The 21,368-nt window shown below is 37.7% G+C and overlaps 1 protein-coding gene across 9 annotated transcripts in view; it reads left to right on the forward strand.

Annotated features, from left to right (window-relative positions):
- The window catches only part of LOC120315083 (astacin-like metalloendopeptidase), a 42,747-nt gene extending 32,248 nt beyond the window's left edge, over nucleotides 1–10,499 (forward strand). For 7 of the 9 annotated variants that reach the window (XM_039358825.1, XM_039358835.1, XM_039358853.1 and 4 more), the window contains 4 exons: nucleotides 1,861–1,976; nucleotides 4,174–4,399; nucleotides 5,519–5,637; nucleotides 9,704–10,499. In XM_039358825.1, the coding sequence (XP_039214759.1) occupies nucleotides 1,861–1,976; nucleotides 4,174–4,399; nucleotides 5,519–5,637; nucleotides 9,704–9,931 (689 nt within the window). In that variant the 3' untranslated portion in view covers nucleotides 9,932–10,499. The remainder of the gene's footprint in view (nucleotides 1–1,860; nucleotides 1,977–4,173; nucleotides 4,400–5,518; nucleotides 5,638–9,703) is intronic. The other 2 variants (XM_039358843.1, XM_039358817.1) reach the window with 2 other exon arrangements.
- The last annotated feature ends 10,869 nt before the right edge of the window (nucleotides 10,500–21,368 follow it).

Raw genomic sequence — 21,368 nt, forward strand, 5'->3', positions numbered from 1 at the left:
TTAAGAAAAGCACATGATAAATAAGAAAAATGAATGGGTAATAAGTGAATGTGAATGGAATACAAAACTGACTCACCGGTTTTTTCACATAAATTGAATAAAGATCAAATCTTAAAACAAATATATAAGATAAGAATGAACAAATTGAAAAGAGGGGAACATGGAGGAAGTGATAATTTAATGAAGTTGAAAGGATGGTGAGAAAAAGAAGAGTGAGAAATTTTAAGGAATAATGGGCCTTGTATGAAATGATGTATGGTGATGGTGGAAGCAAGATTTGCTTATTTACATAATGTTTTCTATGTATTACATAACTCTGTTTATTTGTAAAAGAGAATAACATTATAGATATGCATGTATTTATATATGTCTATTTATGAAATCTCTTTATGGATCTTTCCAAACACTTAGATGCTTATTGCAATTATTATTGCACTACATAGGTTGATATAGATTTCCATTCTAAAAATAACTATAGGAGGGTGGTGTAATCCAACTGATTCTTTGGGAGGCATTCAGTGGCTTGAAGTAACTGGAAAAAACAAGGGCTCTCTGGGATGGAAGAAAGCTAGGATGCATTTGTACCCAATGTGAGTTTTAGCTTTGGTGTCATGAAAGAAAAATGAGCAAAGGATATCCAATCCAATCATCCAAATAAAGCATGCCAAAAAGGTGCTATGAATTAGAAATGAGATGGACAAACAATAGCTCCATAAAATGTATTGAATAATGGAGCTATTTCAGAAATGGAATGGCCAGGACAGGAATGCCACTGTTGGAACATCATCTGATTTCAGGGAGATGTACTATATACTTCATACCGAACCAATAAGATGATAGCTTTGCTTGGATTCCAATCATATTTCTCAGACAAGGATGTGGGTTTTCTGGCATTGAAGGATTGTGGCTGATGAAAATATGTAATCTGTAATTTAATTCTCCTTTATATAATGAAATCATCACAAAGATGCCATCATTTTCCTCTATTAGTCTCTAATTATGGAAGCTCCAGATAGAAGAAACTCATATGACGCTTCCAATGCAGCTGTATTCTGGATTCTACTTCCATGCTGAGCACCAAGGCACTTCTGTGATGAAAGAATTAGCCAGCAATATCACCATTGCCTGGGGGATGCCCAGTTGGGGCCTCCTTTCATGTCCCCATTAATGAGCCATCAAAGTGGTACCTATTTATCTGCTCATGTTTGCATGCTTTCAGAGTGTTAGGTTGGCAGAAGCTGGACCAAAAGGCAGGCGCTCACCCCGCTATACAGCAGCACTTTGGCTTCGAATGCAGGCTTGCAAATTGGAAATCCAGTGGTCTAACCACGTGAGCTACTGTGCTCCCTTACTGTAATGGATGAGGCCATATTGTTCTCATTTACATATTCTCATCCATTCACCCACCATACTGGAACCGCTACTGCTGCTTCCATGAAAGCAAAATCTATCCATCAGCCAAATTCCAGAAGCTTTGTCCTTACCAACAAAAGGCCTGCAGAAGACAGAGTAGAGATCATTGCAATGCACGTACTAATGTTTCCAATAATATAAAAGCTAGTCTTTTGCATCCTTTTCTTCCTCCCTTATAGTAATAACATGTATTTTGATCTTGACTGAGTTAAAAATTCTGAATACATTGTTCATTGTAGAGTTGTGAGACCAGTGGGCCATTGACAGGTATTTCTCTGACATGGAATTTCATTACTACATTATCTTCTACAAAAGAATGACCTTTACTAAACTACATTGAAAGATATTTAATAAATGTGATTTTTCCTTTGTGAACCTAGATCATTTAGATGAATTTTCTGTTTAAATCTCTCCTCTTCCTTGCCAATGTGTTATTCTGTCCTTTAGATGATTGTAGCACTGTGCTACATAATCCAGGTGGCCATTTTTGCTCTTATAACTACCCCCATTCATATCCCAGAAACATCACCTGCTTGTGGCTCATTCAAACTCTACAAGGAAAGGTAAGGTGTTCAAATCAGAAATAATATATCATATCTCATATCATATTTCATATCATATTTCATATCATATTTCATATCATTTATTTTCCATGTCAGAATAGAAATATTTTTTTGGTCTGAGCACCACATTTTTTCATGATTGCCATTCCATGGGTTCTCTGATCAGAGTGAGTGGGAATCAGATAAAATGTAGGCAGAGTTAAAGTAAAAGCAAACAAGTCCACAACACATTTTCACTCATTTACACATATATGCATCACAGGGACTAGACCAGGGGTAGGCAACCTTGGTTATTTTATGACTCGTGGATTTCAACTCCCAGAATCCCTGAGCCAGCCATGCTGAGGGGAAAGGGAGAGGTTTCCAAGCTGAGCCATTCTGGCTTAGGAATTCTGGGAGTTGAAGTCCATGAGTCATAAAAGAGCCAAGATTGCCTACCCCTGGATTAAACAGTTACACAAAAACACATACATTCATATATATCCACGCAAGCATACATTTGAATGTTGTGTTCACACCTACTTTCTCAGGTGTTGATTTCTTTAGCTGGCGTGAGTAACAATACAATGAAAAAGGGGATTTTTTAAATTTACTTTAAATCCTCTTCAGATGTTCTTAACTGAAAATGCCTACTAAAGAAAGAAACTGTGACAGTTAAGACAGAAAACAAATATCTTGAATCATCTTTCTCCAACTTGACAAGCTCACCAAACAACTATAATTTCCAAAAATTTTGGGGTAATGGGTTGGGAAAGGCTAATATATTCTAAATTAAGAAGTATGTTGCATTTACCCAATTTTCATTTCTATCCATGGGTTGGTGCCTTTTGCTTATACAGTTTTACATATGAAGTTAATAAATCTTCATTGTGTTTCATGTGTCAGTACTGTGAACCATTCACCATTTCTCAGATTTAACAAGAGCTGCTTGAGAAATTAGTGAATCGGAGCTAACCCAAACTCTACTGCTGGCATGGAATGTTTGAGAATATGTTCAAAGCTCTTAGTATAGCACTTGACTAATTCCAACCATTCCCATAATCAGAACAACTGGTGGAAAAGGTCAAACAAAGAACATGGATTTCTATTTTAAAAAATCACTTGAAGATAAAATGTATTGCTCAGCGGTCTTGTTTGTTTATTCTCCTATTTGTTTTCTCCATGTTGAATTTCCTGATATATCAGAATTCAGTGAAAACCATAGTTATTGGCACAGTGCTGTGCTCTACAAATTCTTAATACTACTTTATAACGCCTTGGTAAGACCACACTTGGAATATTGCACCCAGTTTTGGTTGCCACAATATTAAAAAAAAAGTTAAGACAAGAAGTAATGGATGAAAATTAATCAAGGAGAGAAGCAATTTAGAACTAAGGAGAAATTTCCCGACCATGAGAACAATTAATCAACTTGCCTCCAGAAGTTGTGGGTACTCCAATACTAGAAATTTTTAAGACGAGATTGGACAACCATTTGTCTGAAATGGTATAGGTTTCCTGCTTGAGCAGGGAGTTGGACTAGATGACCTCCAAGGACCCTTCCAACTCTGTTATTCTGTCTACAGAACATATTCATTAACTTTATTGCTGATTTTGCTGTAATTTTTGAGTGAAAAATATCTAATATGAAGCATCTTTTTAAATGAACTGTAGAAAAGAAATGGGCAGCTTTAGTTACAATATTTCTATTTCAGTCCTATGTATAACCAGACACTAATATAATGGAAGATAGTAGACAGCAGAGCAACATTTGAAAGACTACGTTGTAATTAGAAATAAAAAAATATATACTTTTATGCCCAGAATATAAAATGAAACAGGGAACTTAAGTTAAAAATGGAAGACCTTTTAGAAAACAAAAATGAAATTTCTCTATAGAAGAGTTAGATAAATGGACTGTAGAATTAATTTTAAACATATTAGTTCCATCATGTTCAGCATCTCTGTCTCAATCAGTTCTTAATTCTGGTGCAGAATAAAACATATTAAATACATAGCAAAAAATACCCTATAGTATGATGGGGTGACAATCAGCTATACATGACAGGTGTTTTTTCCCCAGCTTCCTTGTGTTATGTAACATGTGCTGTATCAGTTAAGGTATAGTGAATATCAGAAGATACCAAAATCAAGATAGACTTAATAAGAAGTCGTTTTAAATTACTTAAAGCTGCTTATTTTTCTTATTCTGCTTTAGATCTTCCTGAGTTTTCATGTTCTTGATCTCCAGAGTTCTCCAAACTGTTCCTCTGATTACATCCGAATTTATGATGGAAGCAGTAGAAAAGGTCGGATTCTCATTGACAAATGTTGCGGGGCAGGGCAATTACCTGCCGTGGTAGCTTCTGGGAACACAATGCTTATAGAGTTTGTAAGTGATGAAGATGAGACTGCAACAGGATTTATGGCCTCTTACACACATGGTATGAATAGTATTCACAGTGCTTTTTTTGTAAAAAAAAAAAAAAAGGTGCTGGAACTCACACACGTCATACAACCCACCTTGCCTTCCCTACAAGGTTCCATCCAAAAAAGGTGCCGGAACTCCGTTCTGGGCATTCTATGAGAAAAAAAGCCCTGGGTATTCATTACTAGTTACTTGTGAAATGACAAATCAGATACACACAAAATAAATCATTTACAATGGTTAAATGTATCTGTAACTTCACTTAATTTTACACCTTCCTTCGAAGAATCTCATTGAATTCTCTAAATGCAAAACTTTATGACTTCTGATTCATCAAACTCTATGATTTCTAATTTGGTGCTTATCTGAGAATCAGTTTCAATTCCAGTTTATGCAATTCCAGTAAATATTGTTTCCATTGGGTTCAGAGTAGCCCAATAACTTCAACACTATCATCAGTAGGAGGAGGATAGTCTTAGGATGAAACTATCTGCTTTGTCCTTTGTCATGTCTTTCTGAGCTATGAATTGTCATAGGATTTCAGACTTTGTCATTGTCTGCCAATTCTAAAGTATGTTAAAGATCAATAATTGGCAGATATTTCACAGGTCACCGGCCACCTTCTCTTTGGCTCTTGGCTTCTTTGAGTTTATATTTCTATGCTAACAAGAAAAAAAATGAAAAGGGGATAACAATTTCCAATGCTCTACAACAGGCATGTCAAACTCGTGATGTCACATGACGTCGTGCGACGTATCGGAACTTTTTCCCCGTTGCCAGCAATGGGGTGGGCACGGTTTCGGCATGACACATTCAGCCCGTGGGCCGGCAGTTTGACATGCCTGCTGTACAATGATTATTTTGCAAAGTCTTGCACTCCTGCTTAGAGTCTCAACAACCACACAACTAAAAACAAAAAGAAACCCTTTTTAAAATGTGTACGTAATGAAGTAACCCATTTTATTTTACATTATTATTTTATTTTACTTTACTTTATTTTATATTTTATTTTATGTTTATTATTTTATTTTATTATTTTACTTTATTTTACATTCTATGTTTTATTTTATTTCATTATTTTATTTATTTTATTTTACTTATTATTTACATGAAGTTTTCTTTTTCTTAACCATAGTAAAGTGTGGAGGAACATTCACTAATACTTCGGGAGTCATTACTACTCCAAACTTTCCTAAAAAATACCCTCCAAATCAAGCTTGCCTATGGATTATCAGTGCTCCTCCAGAAAATAAGGTAAGACGCAGTGGTACAAAAGACGATGGAAGGTCAAAAATGTGAAGATGGTGGCTCTAACTGTGACTGTAGGTTAGCCCTGTGAAATATTACAGACAAGAAGCACAATCAGTACGGCTGGTTGCCCAGTCTGTGGGTTTTCCTTCCGTCTCCCAAGGTGATTCCCACATACCATTATACAGTGTGATTGAAACCCTACCCTGTTTTATATGTGTTTAAATGTATGCCCCCCCAAAAAACCCCAGGTCTTCAATTATGTGGTTGTTACCCCTATTTTGACTTTTTGGGGGGGCCCTCCTGCATGAGCCCCTGAACAGAGATTACATTTAGAGAAAGTGAATTGGGTGCAGCTTGCAACTTTTTTCAGAAATATGTAGTGTTATGAATTTGTGAAATGACCCCCTGATTCAAAGCACAGCAATAACAAGGGAATGATTCATAATTTGCTCAACATATCCTTGAAAGCAACAGTCATTCTCCATCACTTCCACCATCACTTCCCAGTGTAAGGTTGATAGCAGTTGCAGTAGGACACTATCTGAAAGGCTGCAGGTAGTCTACCTGGGCAAGTTGGGCTCTTGAGGCCAAAAGAATATTACTTACATGCAAGAGAGACCATTAAGTGGGTTTGGACTATGAAGGGTTTTTTTTAAAAAAGGAATCATAAATGGGTGGGTGGAAAATTGAGTGGTATTGCCATTAGAGATGGTAATAAGTATGGTATTAAGATGATAATAATTGCACTCAATGTGTAGTCCTCAATGGAACTGCATCTATATGGAGGGAAGTATGCAGTGGAGTACCCCAAGACTCTGTTTTAGGCCCAATACTCTTCAACATCTTCATCAATGATTTGGATGAGGGGATAGATGGGAAACTCATCAAATTTGCAGACAACACCAAGCTGGCAGGAATACCCAACATTTCAGAGGACAGGCTTAAGATATAGAAGGATCTTGACAGACTTGAACACTGGGCCCTATTTAACAAAATGAAATTCAAAAAGTAAGGTTCTACATTTAGGCAAGAAAAACAAAATGTACAGATATAGTATAGGGGGTACCTTGCTCAATAGTGGTAACTGTGAGAGGGATCTCGGAGTCCTAGTGGACAATCACTTAAATATGAGCCAGCAGTGTGCTGCAGCTGCGAAAAAAGCCAACACTGTGCATTAACAGAGGGATAGAATCAAGATCATGTGAAGCGTTAATACCACTTTACAATGCCTTGGTATAAGACCATACCTGCATCCATTTTTGGTCCCCACAATGTAGAAAAGATATTGAGATTCTGGAAAGAGTACAGAGAAGAGCAACAGGAATGATTAGGGGACTGGAGGCTAAAACATTTAAAGAACAGTTGCTGGAATTAGGTATGTCTAGTTTAATGAAAAGAAAAAAATATCATAAAATTTTCCATATTACAATCATGTTCCCATTTTAAGACCTCTTCAATATTTTTTAGTCTTTCAAAAGAGCCTATTGTATTTGATTTAGAAATACTGAATAATGTTCAATATATATTCCTTTTACATTAAATGAAGTAGATTTGAAGCATTTTTTAAACACTGTTGATATTCTTCAGTGGTAAGTTATCATGAATTTAAGAAGAATGTATTATAATTATTTCATTTAAAAACAAGTTAGAATTTTCAATCAATTCTTTTCCAGTATATACTCAACATAAATAAGGTTTTTTATTAATACTCAAGTCAATAATAGTAGAAAGCACTTGATCTTGCCATTTCTTGTAACTGATCCTATTTAACCATGACAAAAGATAAATTATGAGAGAAAATGGGAAGGATTAAAGGCCAGAATCTGAGTTCATTTTTATAAATCTTTGTAAATATGGATTTATGATAGTAAATAGCACTTTTACTCTGAGATATTGAGAGTGCAATATTAACTCAGTTTGTAGCATCTGACCATATTTTAAGCTCCAAATAGTGTGAATTAACTGTTTAAATTGAAAAACATCAAAATAACATTTCAGATTAACTGACATCATACATTTTCTTATATAGTTTGTGTAATCTCAGTCACCATAATTATACATTAAAAAGCATTTTTCCAATATGTACACCCAAGTAAGAGATAAGGGGATTTGAAGCATTTGAAGCAGATATAAAAATTAGGAAAAGCTGTCATTTTAATTGCAGCTATTCTGCCAAGCACAGATAAGAAATCATGTTGTCATGACTTCAATTCTGTCTTAATGTTTTGAAAGAGAATCATAATTGCATTTTTAATTGATGCCAGTCTTTTGCTCTTAACTATCTAACTCTATCATTCTAGTGTAAAGCCAGAAGATTCTTGATAGCGTTTTTGTGATTATTTACTAATAGTGATAAAAATAGCCAATGATTTGTCAAAATCGATCTTAGTCTTGCTGTTGCATGACCTTTATTATATTCCCATTAGAGAAATCCAATGGTGGGATTCAGCCAGTTCACACCGGTTCAACAGAACCGATATCTAATTCTTTTGTTGAGTTCGACAAACTGGTTATGATAAATCTGAGTCTCCACTCCTGGCCTTCCCGTCTCCGGTTTTTCCAAGTTTTATCAATCCGATGCTGACGTTTTCTCTCTTGCCTCCTCCCTTCAGCCGTTGGGGTCTTGCTGCTCTCACACTCCTCCAGGTGACAGACAAGGTTCTCCAAAGCACCGACTGAAGCTGACGTCCTTTCCATGCCCAAGGGATACCTCCTCTGTCAACCTGCAACGGAGGCAGGGAGGGAAGGCAGATGATCCGGACATGCTGCATAGCAGCAGCAAGCCTCCTCTGCTTGCTGTCGCCATGCAGCACGTCCAGATTGCCTGCCTCCCCCCCCCCTTTGCCTCCACTTGCAGGGTGATGGAGGAGGTCTCCCTTGGGCTTCTCCCACTTTCTCCTACTTCCTCCTCCTTTAAACAGCCCTTCGCTTCCATTGCTGCTTTTTCAGTCTGCACCAAGTAAATTTTAAAGAAAGTTATACAGTATGGCAGCAAAAATCCAGCACTGGGGAAAAAAACCCTGGTTTTTTGAGACGCCAGACTAGTGTGCATTCACATGCCTCCAAACCCCTTGCTTGCTGCAAAGCCAGATTGGAGTCCTCAGGCTGCTCCTTCCAGCCCATTTTGCAGCTGGCCCAAAAGCGAAGGGAATGGTTCCCATCCCACCCTATCGCTGTGGGGCTTCATTTCCAGACCCTCTGCACAGGCTCTGGTAAGAACTCCAGGACTGAAAAAACAGCAATGGGAGCAAAGGGCCATTCAAAGGAGGAGAAAGAAGGAGAATGTGGGAGAAGTCACTACTGAACAGGTGAGGCATGACAGGTGTCGGGGCATGGTAGGCCTGGCTGCGGGGACTTTCAGCACAGTAAGCAGTTGCAGGATACATTGGGCAGCTCCCCTCTTCTCCCACCTTCCTCATGACAGTGCCCTTCACCTTTCCCCTGCAGTGAACCAAATAAATTGTTAAATTATTTGAATCCCACCACCGGAGAAATCCTACATCTCTAGTAGGGTTCTGAAAAGACAGTATCGTATAAACTGCAGGTTATTAAATAATATTCTATTTTTATATCAAGACCTTGAATCTCATTTCTTCTCCAAACAGTCAGTAGTAATATTACAAGGAGATCAACAAAATACACTGGGTATGAAAACTTGAAAAGTATTTGAAACAGTCACTTTGCAGTGTATCTTAGCACAAATAAATTATTTGAAGCATTGATGTACCCGGGCTTCTGTATATATTGGTACATGCACATGCTTTGTGTCTTTGATAGTCACAGGGGAAATATCACTCAAGCATGCATGCACATGTGCACATAACCAGGAACAGAATGTAAAGCAACAGGTCATTCCCAAATAAACAATTTATAGGTTTGTACAGTATGCTAAATCATAAGCCATATTTTTTAAAAAATATGGTAGCTCATTTCACATAAGTGACTTATAAAAAATTGAATCCAAATCCTGATTCTCGTTGTTTAAATATTTACTGTGATGCTGAATTTAGATTAAATGTTATAGTATGCACAACACACACAAAAGTTTATTTTTTTATGGATTCCTCAGATATCTTTGACCATGACCTCTTTTGAACTGGAAGACATTGATGGATGCAGATACGACAGACTTGTGTTTTATGATGGCAGTCAAAGCAGTTCTCCATTTATTGGCACTTTCTGTGGAAAAATGAAAGTTCCTCCTTATACTTCTACTGGAAACTTTCTTCGTATAGAGTTTTACACCGACTTTGCTTTTCAACTTTCTGGATTCAAGATGAACTACTCAATCAGTTAAATAAAACTTCTAGAATTTCTGAACATCAGTTTGTGGGGTGTATTGTGAAAAATTATCAAACACTATATGCAATGTACAGTAGTTAACTTAATAAATAATTGAATTACTTATGTAATCAAAAGTTTTATTCTATTCTGTGCTCGCAAAACATTAGAGATTAAATGGCTGGATAGATAACATTAATTCAAAAGAATTTCAAGAGTTTATTTATGCAAAGCTTATTAAAAGAAAGACCACACATTTTATTATATTTAACTTGTAAAACTGATTAACACAGTAGCTCCTAAGTTGAATAGCTTAAAAATGTAAGTGGATAAAGTCATGGAGGACAAATCTTTCAAGTGCAATTTATCTTGAGATTCAGTATTGCTCCTAGACTGAAGACTGCATGTCTGTAAAACCATTTTCAGGCGGGAAGTGGCAAGAGAGCATGTCTTCATCTTATTCTGGTAGGCCTCCTGGAGTGATCTGGTTGGTCACTGTAGAAAACAAAATGATTTTCTCAGGAGTCTTCTTGAACACCAGTGTTCAAGGCATCAACATTCTTCCTATCCTTCTTCAAAGTCCAATTTTCACTTCCATAGAAAGGCACAAAAAATATTATGGCTTGCACAGTTCTGATGTTTGTAGGTATAGACCCAAGGTGACATTTGACTACCTCCATGGCTACTGTACCAAGTGATAATCTATGACACATTTCTAGATTGCCTATTCCTTTACTGTTGACAGTTGATCCTAAAAAGCAGAAGCTGTCAACCACTAGAAGGATAGAAAAGATTGCCGAGAGAGAGAGAGAGAGAGAGAGAGAGAGAGAGAGAGAGAGAGAGAGAGAGAGAGAACTAACTTTTCTCCTTACCCTCTCTAACCCTATTCTTTTTTAAAAAATATATTTTATTGATTTTTTTACAATGACAAACTTTAGTGCTTAGTAAACAGCATATTGTCTAGGTTCATATATTTAAAAACAATAAATAATAATTTCTATAATTCCATAATCAATATATTAATTAATAGTTTGTTTCCTTGATCTTCCCTTCTTCCAATAATATTCTCCTTTATCAGCATTAGACAGATATAATTCTTAATATTTTCAATGCATACAAAGGTGGATATAGACATTTTTTTATTTGTTCAAGTAACAATGACATCCATATATAACATCTCTTCTGATTGACGTATTTTTCAATTGTATTTGTAAAAGTCATCTTATTAAATCACTATACATTCTGTTTTCAGAATTCTTATTAATACTTAATTTCTCCTCAATATTCAGACCGTTATCAGTCATAATTTTCTCAAAATTTATTACCTTTAAATATGCAAACTTTTCATTTGCTTATACCATCCCAATATTTTTACATTTCATATATTATAAAAAATACTATTCTACTTATGTCTCTTATCCCTCTTACCATAGCTCCTTTATATCAAAAATTATCTGTTCTTTTGACCATATTCAAACAAGTGTTTAATCATGTAGTACTCCATCCAGTAAGTCGAATCAGGTCTCTTGAATCTAACTCTAGCCTTCTTCTTTTGCCAAGTAGCTTTCCAAGTTAGTATATTCCTCTTGCCAGGCGATTCCTGTGTTTTTATAAATATTGTTGGGAGTGAGAAAGACACATTGTATATGATGTATACTTTTTGTCTTCCAGACTCTAATGCAGGGGTCTTCAAACTTGACCCTTTTGTGACTTGTGGACTTCAACTCCCAGAATTCCTCAGCCAGGCATGCTGGCTGAGGAATTCTGGGAGTTGAAGACCACAAGTCACAAAAGTGCCATGTTTGCAGACCGCCTGCTCTAATGATTCTCCTGGTAGATCTATAATCCATTTTATTAAATCTTTTTTTCTTATCCTCAAGTTTGTTTTGAAGTCCTGATAGATAAGATAGCTTTTCCATTTTCATTGTTGTGGCAAAAGTTTGTAGATTTTTTTCTGTTTGTATTAAGTTATAGTTCTCTTGATTCGTAGCTTCCCTATTTAAGTCACTTTCTTCTAGTTTGTGTTCTGTTTTCTGGTTTGTTTGTTCATTCTTTATCATCATTTTCTGAGAGTTTTTTATTTGTGATTTTAAACTGAAGATATGCTTATTTATGTCATCAAAATAGTTTTTAATTTCATTGTGGTTTGAAACCATTGTCATTTGAATCTGTTGTAGCATGGCATACATTTCCTCTTGGAAAGTATTTGTCTCATCTTGGAGTATTGCTCCTGTGGATCTCTGATGTTCCAGGTGAGGTCCTTCAGAAAGGAATATTAGGTGTGGTTTCCTGTCATTTTTAGGCACTAAGAAGTACAGGAGACAGAAAAGAAATAGGATTAGAGAGGGACTTCCCATCACCACTCCCACACAGCCAAGTTTTGACCCCTTTGCAGAATTACCAGAAGTGTAAAGTTGCAAATCTGGGGTTGCACTTTCTTTCCAACACTGAAGAGTAATCTTTTTAAAATGCCTCTCCCCTTTTCAATAAATCCATAATTCATCATGTATTAACAAGTTCCAAGTCTAAGATTTATATATAGGTGTGTGTGTGTGTGTGTGTGTGTGTGTAGGTCTTTGGTTGTTCGGTTTGGTTGTTCGGGTTTGCTGCTCGAAGCACGAAGCTGAAAACACCAGCCTGAAGATGACGAATGGGACTTCGTCGAAACATCGCCAAGACACTTCCAATTTTATGCGGGAGAAAACCCGAACAACCAAAGACCTACATACAAACACCCGCAAAAACCTCAGAAAACATATATATATATATATATAAAGTCAATCAGATAAAAATAAAGAGCTCTGGGATGTAAGATAAAAGGCTTTTTTTATTAACTGCTGAGCTTTCGTTAACAACCTGTTAACATCATCAGAGCAAAGAGCTAAATGAGAAGGGGGAGCATGTGCATAAATTTACATAACAGTTAAAAAACAGTTGAAGTAAGGCATGTGCACACATTGTGCCCAAGAAGCTCTTAAAGGCATAGAGCAGTCAGTCTCAAGACCATTTTAAAAGTCGCGCTTGTCAGCTGTTTGGCGCGTAGATCCAGCATGCCTTTTAGCCAGCCTCTTGGATTGTATAATTTGTTTGGTGTAGGGTTGTTGTGTGTGTGTGTTTTGTTGGTTACGGTTATTTGGAATGTTTGTGTGTGTTCGTTTGTTATGCTTATTAGTTGTGGGTGGTTTTGTGGTGTTTGGGAATTGGGCTGTAATATTTTGTTCCATTGAATGTGATAAGTCATATTTCATTGTAGGGGGGAGTTTTGGTCTTGGTCTTAATATTCTGTTGTTACTTAGGTGTTGTGTGTGTATGTTTTGTTGTGTGTGAGTATCTTGTGAGGTTGCAGGATTTATGTTTTGGATGTTTGTGTCCTGGATGTTGTGGTCAGGGGGGTTGTTGTTTCTGTGTGTGAGAATATCAGAACATGGTGTGTTGGTTGTGTGAGTTGTCATGGTTGTGTTAGAATTATATTCTTTAGTTAGGTTTGATGAAAAGGATTGTGTTGTAGAAAGGATATCTATTGTGTTGGTTTGGGGTTTGATAAGTGGCTGGGGTGGTGTTTTTGTGTTATTATTGGTTGGCTTGAAGTGTTTAGGGGTCATGGCCCCATGACCTCATTATATGCACATTGCTTGTTGGTAAGAGGAAGGTGCACCTAAGGCCAAAAAAAAAGAAAAAAAACCCTGAGGATTACAGAAATCCAATTTTTTTAAAGCAACACGTGAAGTTAAATCTCATTAACTATTGGTGGCATGAGTTCAGCTTGGAAAATTAACACCAGGGAAATGGAGAAATAGATGATTTACAAGTGGAAGTAGCTGCAAATAATATGTGAATCTTTTCAGTAGAAATAGAAATTGTCTTTTAATCATTTGCCAGATATTTTTATTTTCTGGTTTTGTCTTTAGAATGGTTTGATGGGTGTTTCTTCAGCAAGGTTTAATTATTAGCATTCTAATGAATGTAATAGCTACCCAATTAAATACTAACCATAGTCAGAAATACATTTATGAATATTTATTTCCAGCTAAGAAAGAAAAATTTATTCATTGCTCAACAATATTCATAATCAGCAGGGCATTATTAATCCCATTAACTGCAATAATATAAAAGTGCCTTCATCTTTTTTAATTTTTAAATTTCATTTAAATTTACGAAGTTTAACAGAACTGGAGAGGAAAAATCTCTAAAAACAGAAACCACACAAAAGCAAGCACACACACAAACACACACGTAGCACACACACAAACACAAACTTTGGGATTACCTATAAATACATCTGTAATTCAAAAGATAAGCAATTTTAAATATTCATATCCAATACTTTTACCTGTCCAATACAAATGGACACTTGTATAGATGGAAGTAATTTGATTACAAGCTGTTCAATACAGTTTAGAAAGATTTTGATTAATAGCATGCCATTTAAGGAGATTTGGCGTTGTCTGTGAATCATTCAAAGTAAAATGACCATAGCAATTTGCCATTAAATGGTTCAGCTCTTGAAGCCACAGCTGGAGCAAAATGTAACTGCACATCTGCTGATTGATGCTAATAGCTTTCTCAGAACAACACCTATCTTTGGGGAGTTTGGATGATTGTTCCAAGATTTCCTGGCCCAATTCCAAGTTCCAATTGTTATCTATAAAGTTATTAATCTGCATCTATCTTTAGCCTATCTCTTTCTTATGGCATCTGTTTACTCAGTGTGTGCTAGTGGGGAACAGCAAGGTGGGTGCCCAAATTTGGGAGTTCGGGGTAACGTGGGATTAAGAGTAGCTTCTTTGGTGGAAATTTCTCACTGTAAAACAGCTTGGCATTAGGGGAAGCTATGAAAATAATGCTCTTCCACTGGGTTTTGTAGTGGAGAACCTCAGTCAGGTATTGTGAGCTTTATTATGTTTTTAATCATTTGTCATTGTGTTTTTTATAGTGTAAGCCATCTAAAATCTATACCCAAACTTGTATTGCACACACACACACACACACACACACACACACACACACACACATTTGCCTCAATAGATTTTAGAGGAATTTTATACCAGGAATTTTATATAGTGTTAGTGTGTAATATTTCTTTGATTTTAAATGGCACATTCTTGATGGATAAACTCACTTCAGCTCCAGAAGAGATCAAGGTTGTACTGATGAAGTACAACCCAAAACTATGCTATGATACATGTATTAATTTTCAAAGTGCCACAAGATTTTGTGTCATTTTAGCCACTCAGTATTTGCTTACTAATAAGTAAATGCTAGATGGTTTATAACCATTTATTACCTCTTGGTGGCAGCAGAAGACAAATGATACCCAAAAGCAAATGTTCTTAGCAGGAACAATTGTTGTATTTGAACTTTTCCTGTTTCTGCACATCTTTGCAATTCAGTTTTAGACGGGTTTTCTGTCCAAATATATAATAATGAGGAGATCACTAAAATTGCTTGCCTTTTAGCCTGAGGACAGGCAGAAATTTTGAAAATGAAAAACAGAATTATTTCTAAAAATTCTCATGTCCCAAAGATAGCAGTACATAGGTATTTGCATGGAGTCAGGAAACACCAAATCCTCTGACATTGGGTTGTCAGAACCAGCCTCTCCTTAAAATCATCTGTTTTTATCTCTCTGTAGACATGCTGATGCATGTAATTTTCCCATGTTTTGGTAACAGAAAGAGTAGCGTAAAATTTTGGTTGCAAACTGGGCCTTACTATTAGCATGAGAGGTTGGTGATGAATAATAAAAGAGGTTGGATGAGACTGGTGTCTCTATGAATTGCCCTGAAGGGTGGGCAGGGTTGAAGAGAGGACAGGAGAGAAATGATAGACAGAGAAAGATTAGAGATCAGAGGCCCATCTGGATTTCAAATAAATTGTTGTGGTTGTTGTTGTTGTTCAGTTGCTAAATTGTGCCTGATTCCCCGTGACCCCATGGACCACTGCACACAGCAGGCCCCTCTGTCCTCCAAGTCTTCCCAGATTCCAACTAAAACTATGCCCAGTACATCAATGACACAGTCTAACTATCTCATCCTCTCCCTTCTCCTTTTGCCTTCAATCTTTCCCAGCATCTAAATCAGTGATGCCTTTGATTGTACAGAAATGGAGAATGAATGTAAGTTATTGCTTGAAAAACTCTGAAGATGAGCAGAGACACTTTCCACAGGTAACCAGATGTAAGACTTTATTTGTGTGACTGGGCTCAAAATACCAGCTGGAGATATTGCCACTGGGCTTGTTATCATACTGCTAAGCTTCAGTCCTGCCTGAACTGCTGGACCTCACTACATGATTAATATTGGGCTGATGGGTTTGGGAGACAACAATTTGTTTGCTTACGTGGGGGGGGGGGAGATGGCTAATGAGTTCCTGACCATCACAGTTTTGTGCGGGTGATCATTGGTCTGAACAGTATAGAGGGCTACATGTTTGAAAGCACTGAGATTTGATCTGAAGATGGAGGACATTTCTCTCAAGTCTTTGTCATCCTATTATTCTCTAGATCGCATGGAAGCGATTAACCATATGGACCTCCATAGGTAGTTCAGACCTATTTGAATGGTTTACCCCAGGTACCTAATGGATTCTCTGGATTTCCACAGTTTCCTTGAGGATTTTCTAGAAGACCTGGCAGGCAGTTTTCTTGAATGCCTGGTCCTTGATCAAGCATTGGAATTTAAGTGTGCTGCCACACTCTGCAGAGATTGTTCTCTCATTGCCAAGCTTCCCAAAAGAAATTCTTGATTTACTTGGATATGAGGGTGAAGGTTTACTTCTCCGAGCTTGTGGAGGTAAGATCTTCAGCAGAGTTTAGGGGGTGTCAGTGTTATGCTGTTTACTTGGGTATCCTGGAAAAGGAAATGATATAAAAGCATCTGGATTGACACTGGTGAAAAATGAAGAACAAATACAATTGACAATATTTATACAACCGCTACCATAGCAGTAAGAATGGCAAAGAGGTTTTAGCCTTATCACATCTACAAACAGTCATCCAGCAGTATTGTTTAAAGTCACTTGGATCCTATTAGGAAAACCAAACCACAGCATCTAGAGAAGTGATGGCGAACCTTTTAGAGACCAAGTCCCCAAACTGCAACCAAAACCCAAATTATTTATCGCCGGGGGCTGGGTGGGCATGGCCACTGGGTGGACATGGCTGTGGTGCTCATGGCAGACTGGGTGGGTGTGGGCGGGTGTGGGCGTGGCCACTGCAGTGCTACTCGTGGTGGGGGCCGGGTAGGGTTGGGGGAGTTTCAGGGGGTTTCTGGCAGGTGGAGCAGCCAGGAGAACCCATTGTTAAATTATTTTAAACCCACCACTGGTCGCTTCCAAAGGCCATGGGCTCGCTTGCTCGCTGCTCACCGTCACTTCCAAAAGCTGCTCACTCACTCTGCTGCCAAAACCTGCTTCTTTTATAGGTTCCCTTCTCCCCGCCCAGCTCTTGCAGCTGTTCCCGGACTCTGTGCGTGTGGAGAGGAGGAGGGGAACAGCCCGGCCCCACGTCCCTCTATCTGGGGCAACAGCACGCGTGCCCACAGAGAGGGCTCTGAGTGCCACCTCTGGTACACATGCCATAGGTTCACCACCACTGATCTAAAGGTTAAAATTGTTCAACATTCACCCAGAGGTGGATATTGGCTTGCAGAGATGGCAGAAGAAGCTTTTTACAAGGTTATTTGTAATGAGCTTGACATCTTAAGGAACTGGATAGGAATTTTCTTTGCTGTTAGATTTGCCAACTCAGTATTATATCGCTGTTCTACCTGCCTAGTGAAAGCTACCAGGGCAGTGACAGGAGTCTGACTACAATACGACTGATCCAAAGGTGCTTTTTTTTTCACGAGGCAACTGGACTTTCTTGTGTTTCTTTTGAAGACATTTCACTTCTAATCAAAGAAGCTTCTTCAATTCTGACTAGATGGTAGGTAGTGGAAGGAAGAAGCTTCTTGGATGAGAAGCGAAACGTCTTCAAAAGAAACACAAGAAAGTCCAGTTGCCTCCTGAAAGAAAAAAAAAAAGCATCTTTGGGACAACCATACCTGGATGACTGAGAACTTCCATAGACATTTAGCATGATTGATGTTCTATTTGCACAATAGAACTGCAGAAACCAATCTTTATATCATTATCATATTTTGGCCTCTATTTAAGAGGCTACCCTAAAATAGGATAGGGCAAAAATTGCAAGGAGAAGAGTCACTGAAAAGAGAAGCTCCCGCAAGAGGATTTAATCTAAAGCCTCTCTCCTTGCACCCCACCTTCTGAATTGCGGCCTTCATTGACTGAGATGCCTGTTATTATTATTATAGTCAGAAGATTTTTCAGATATTTCCCCTATGACAGAATGCTCAGTCACCACATGCATATTTAGAACTTTTCAAAATTATTATTTTGAATGCCAGAGATGATGGAATTTATAGTTATTATGTTCATTCACCATAATCTTTAGAATTTCATGTTTATGGAATAAAACTTCATGGTGGCTTTGATTTAGCGTTGTCATTCTAAAGGAGCATTTGTATTTATCCCATCTATTTTAAATTCCAATACCACCTGGAGTTATATATATGCATGAGCCCTTTTGCTCAGACTTGTGATTGAAATTGAAATAAGTCCTTTTCAGGGCAAAGCAACTCCAACATTTTTTAGAGGCATCACAATAACTTGTTAATATTCTCAGAGCAGCAACAGCCTTTAAACTAATTATTTAATCATACTATCTTGAATATCGTTTAGATATATTCTCTTTTAACCGATTTTTTAAACACCCATTTAGCAGAAATTGGGATATATTTTGCTTAATTCAAATATTGAACTCAAGGTATTCCTTGAATGTAAACCTGCACAGATGCTAAGATTTGGGAGGATCTTCAAGGAGAAATGTGAGTTTGGGGGGGAAAAAACAGACCAGCTGAGAAAGACTGTGAATCACTGGGCAAATGCTAAATAGTAACTACAAAAATGGCATTTACAGCATATACAGGTAGTCCTCGACTTACATCTGTTTTGGGATGCTGTTATAGCAGTGTTGAAAACAATGACTTAAAACCAATCTTTGCATTTATAGCCATTGTAGCATCCATGATCAAAATGTGGGCACCTGGTAACTGGCATGTATTTACAACATTTGCAGCATCCTGGTATCATGTGAGTACCATTTGTGACCTTCCCAACCAACTTTTAATAAGCAAAGTCAATGTGGAAGCTGGTCCCAGTTGTGGTCATAAGTCAAGAACTACCTATACATTTATAGGGAGGGTATAATTTTGCCATCAGCTAAACAGAACAGAACAGAACAGAATAGAATAGAATAACAGAGTTGGAAGGGACCTTGGAGGTCTTCTAGTCCAACCCCCTGCTCAGGCAGGAAACCCTATACTATTTCAGACAAATGGTTGTCCAATCTCTTCTAAAAAATTTCCAGTGTTGAAACATTCACAACTTCTGGGGACAGGTTGTTCCACTGATTATTCGTTCTGTCAGGAAATTTCCCCTTAGTTCTAGGTTGCTTCTCTCCTTGATTAGTTTCCATCCATTGCTTCTTGTCTTGCCTTCAGGTGCTTTGGAGAATAGCTTGACTCCCTCTTCTTTGTGGCAACCCCTGAGATATTGGAACACTGCTATCATGTCCCCCCTCGTCCTTCTCTTCATTAAACTAGCATACCTAATTCCAACAACTGTTCTTTATATGTTTTAGTCTCCAGTCCCCTAATCATCTTTGTTGAATCCCTTGTCATGTCTCATAGTATGTCTCAGTCCAGCCTTTCCCCAACCATATATCCTACAAATGTTTCAGATTGCAATTCCCCCATCACCACAGAGCTATGCTGGCTGTGAATGATGGGAGCTACAAACTGACCCATAGGGGGACTGGGGAGGGATTTAATCTAACACCATGTCTAGAAGATTAATAGTTCAAAGAAATCTTTTGCACAATCCCACTTGAGAATCATTGAGTTGCAGCCACTTTAGATGCTTAAATAACTAAGTTATTTCAATTGAATATAGATGCTTTCCCTGCCCAGTTTCTCTATGTTATCACTGTTGGCTTCACAGACTGGCTGATTCACAATTTATTGACTAAACTAACATTATCTGGGTTGAAGTACAATAGAATAGAGCTGGAAGGGACCTTGGAGGTCCCCCAGTCAGCCCCTTGCTCAAGTAGGAGAACCTGTGCCATCCCAGACAAGTGACTGTCCAGCCTCTTTTTAAAAATCTCCAGTGATGGAGCTCCTATGAGGGGCAAGCTATTCCACTGGTTAATTGTCCTCACTGTCAGGAAGTTTCTCCTTAATTCCAGATTGCTTCTCTCTTTGATCAGTTTCCAACCATTGATTCTTGTCCTGCCCTCTGGTGCTTTGGTGAATAACGAGACCTCCTCTTCTTTGTGGCAGCCCTCAGATATTGGAATACTGCTATCATGTATCCCCTATTTCTTATTTTCTTTAGACTAGCCAAACCCAAGTCCTGCAGCCATTCTTCGTATGTTTTAGCCTCCAGGCCTTTGATCATCTTAGTTGCTCTTCTCTGAATTTTTTCTAAACTCTCAACATCTTTTTTGTGATATGGTGACCAAAATTGGCTCAGTATTCCAGGTGTGGTTTTACTAGGGTTTTATAAAGCGGTACTAATACCTCATGTGATCTTGATTTTATGCCTCTGTTTATACAACTCAGGATTGTATTAGCTTTTTTGGTGGTGGCTGCACGCTGCTGGTTCATGGTTAAATGATCATCCACTAGGACACCAAGGTCCCTCTCCCAGTTTCTGTTTTTAAGCCAGGTCTTGCCCAATCTGTTCTTATATCTTTGATTTTTCCTGCCTAAATGTAAAACTTTGCTTTTCTCCACATTGAAATTCATTTTGCTGGATAAGGCCCATTGTTCAAGTTTATCAAGATCTTTTTGGATCCTGAATTTGTCTTCTTTGGTGTTGGCTACTCCTGCCAGTTTGGTGTCATCTGTAAATTTGATGAGTTCCCCTTCAATTCCCTCATCTAAATCATTGATGAAGGTATTGAAGAGTACTGGACCTAAGACGGAACCTTATGGTATCCCGCTGCTTACTTCTCTCCATGTGGATGTAGTGCCAATGAGGACTACTCATTGAGTATGGTTTGACAGGTAGCTACAGATCCATCTGGTGGTGATGTTGTCTATTCCACCTTTTTCTAGCTTACCAAGGATTAGGTTGTGGTCTACTTTATCAAATGCCTTACTGAAATCTAAGTATATTACGTCCACAATATTTCACTGGTCTATTAGTTTAGTCACTTTGTCGAAGAATGAAATAAGATTTGTTTGGCATGATCTGTTTTTAACAAGCCCATGCTGGCTACTAGTAATAACTTTGTTTGCTTATAGTTGTTCGCAGATCTGGTTTTTGATTATCTTTTCTAGGATCTTCCCAGGTATTGATGTTAAACTGATTGGCCTGTAGTTTCCTGG

The sequence above is a fragment of the Crotalus tigris genome, unplaced genomic scaffold (assembly GCF_016545835.1).
Source record: "Crotalus tigris isolate CLP2741 ecotype Arizona unplaced genomic scaffold, ASM1654583v1 scf7180000017576.4783729, whole genome shotgun sequence".
Taxonomy (NCBI): Eukaryota; Metazoa; Chordata; class Lepidosauria; order Squamata; family Viperidae; genus Crotalus; species Crotalus tigris.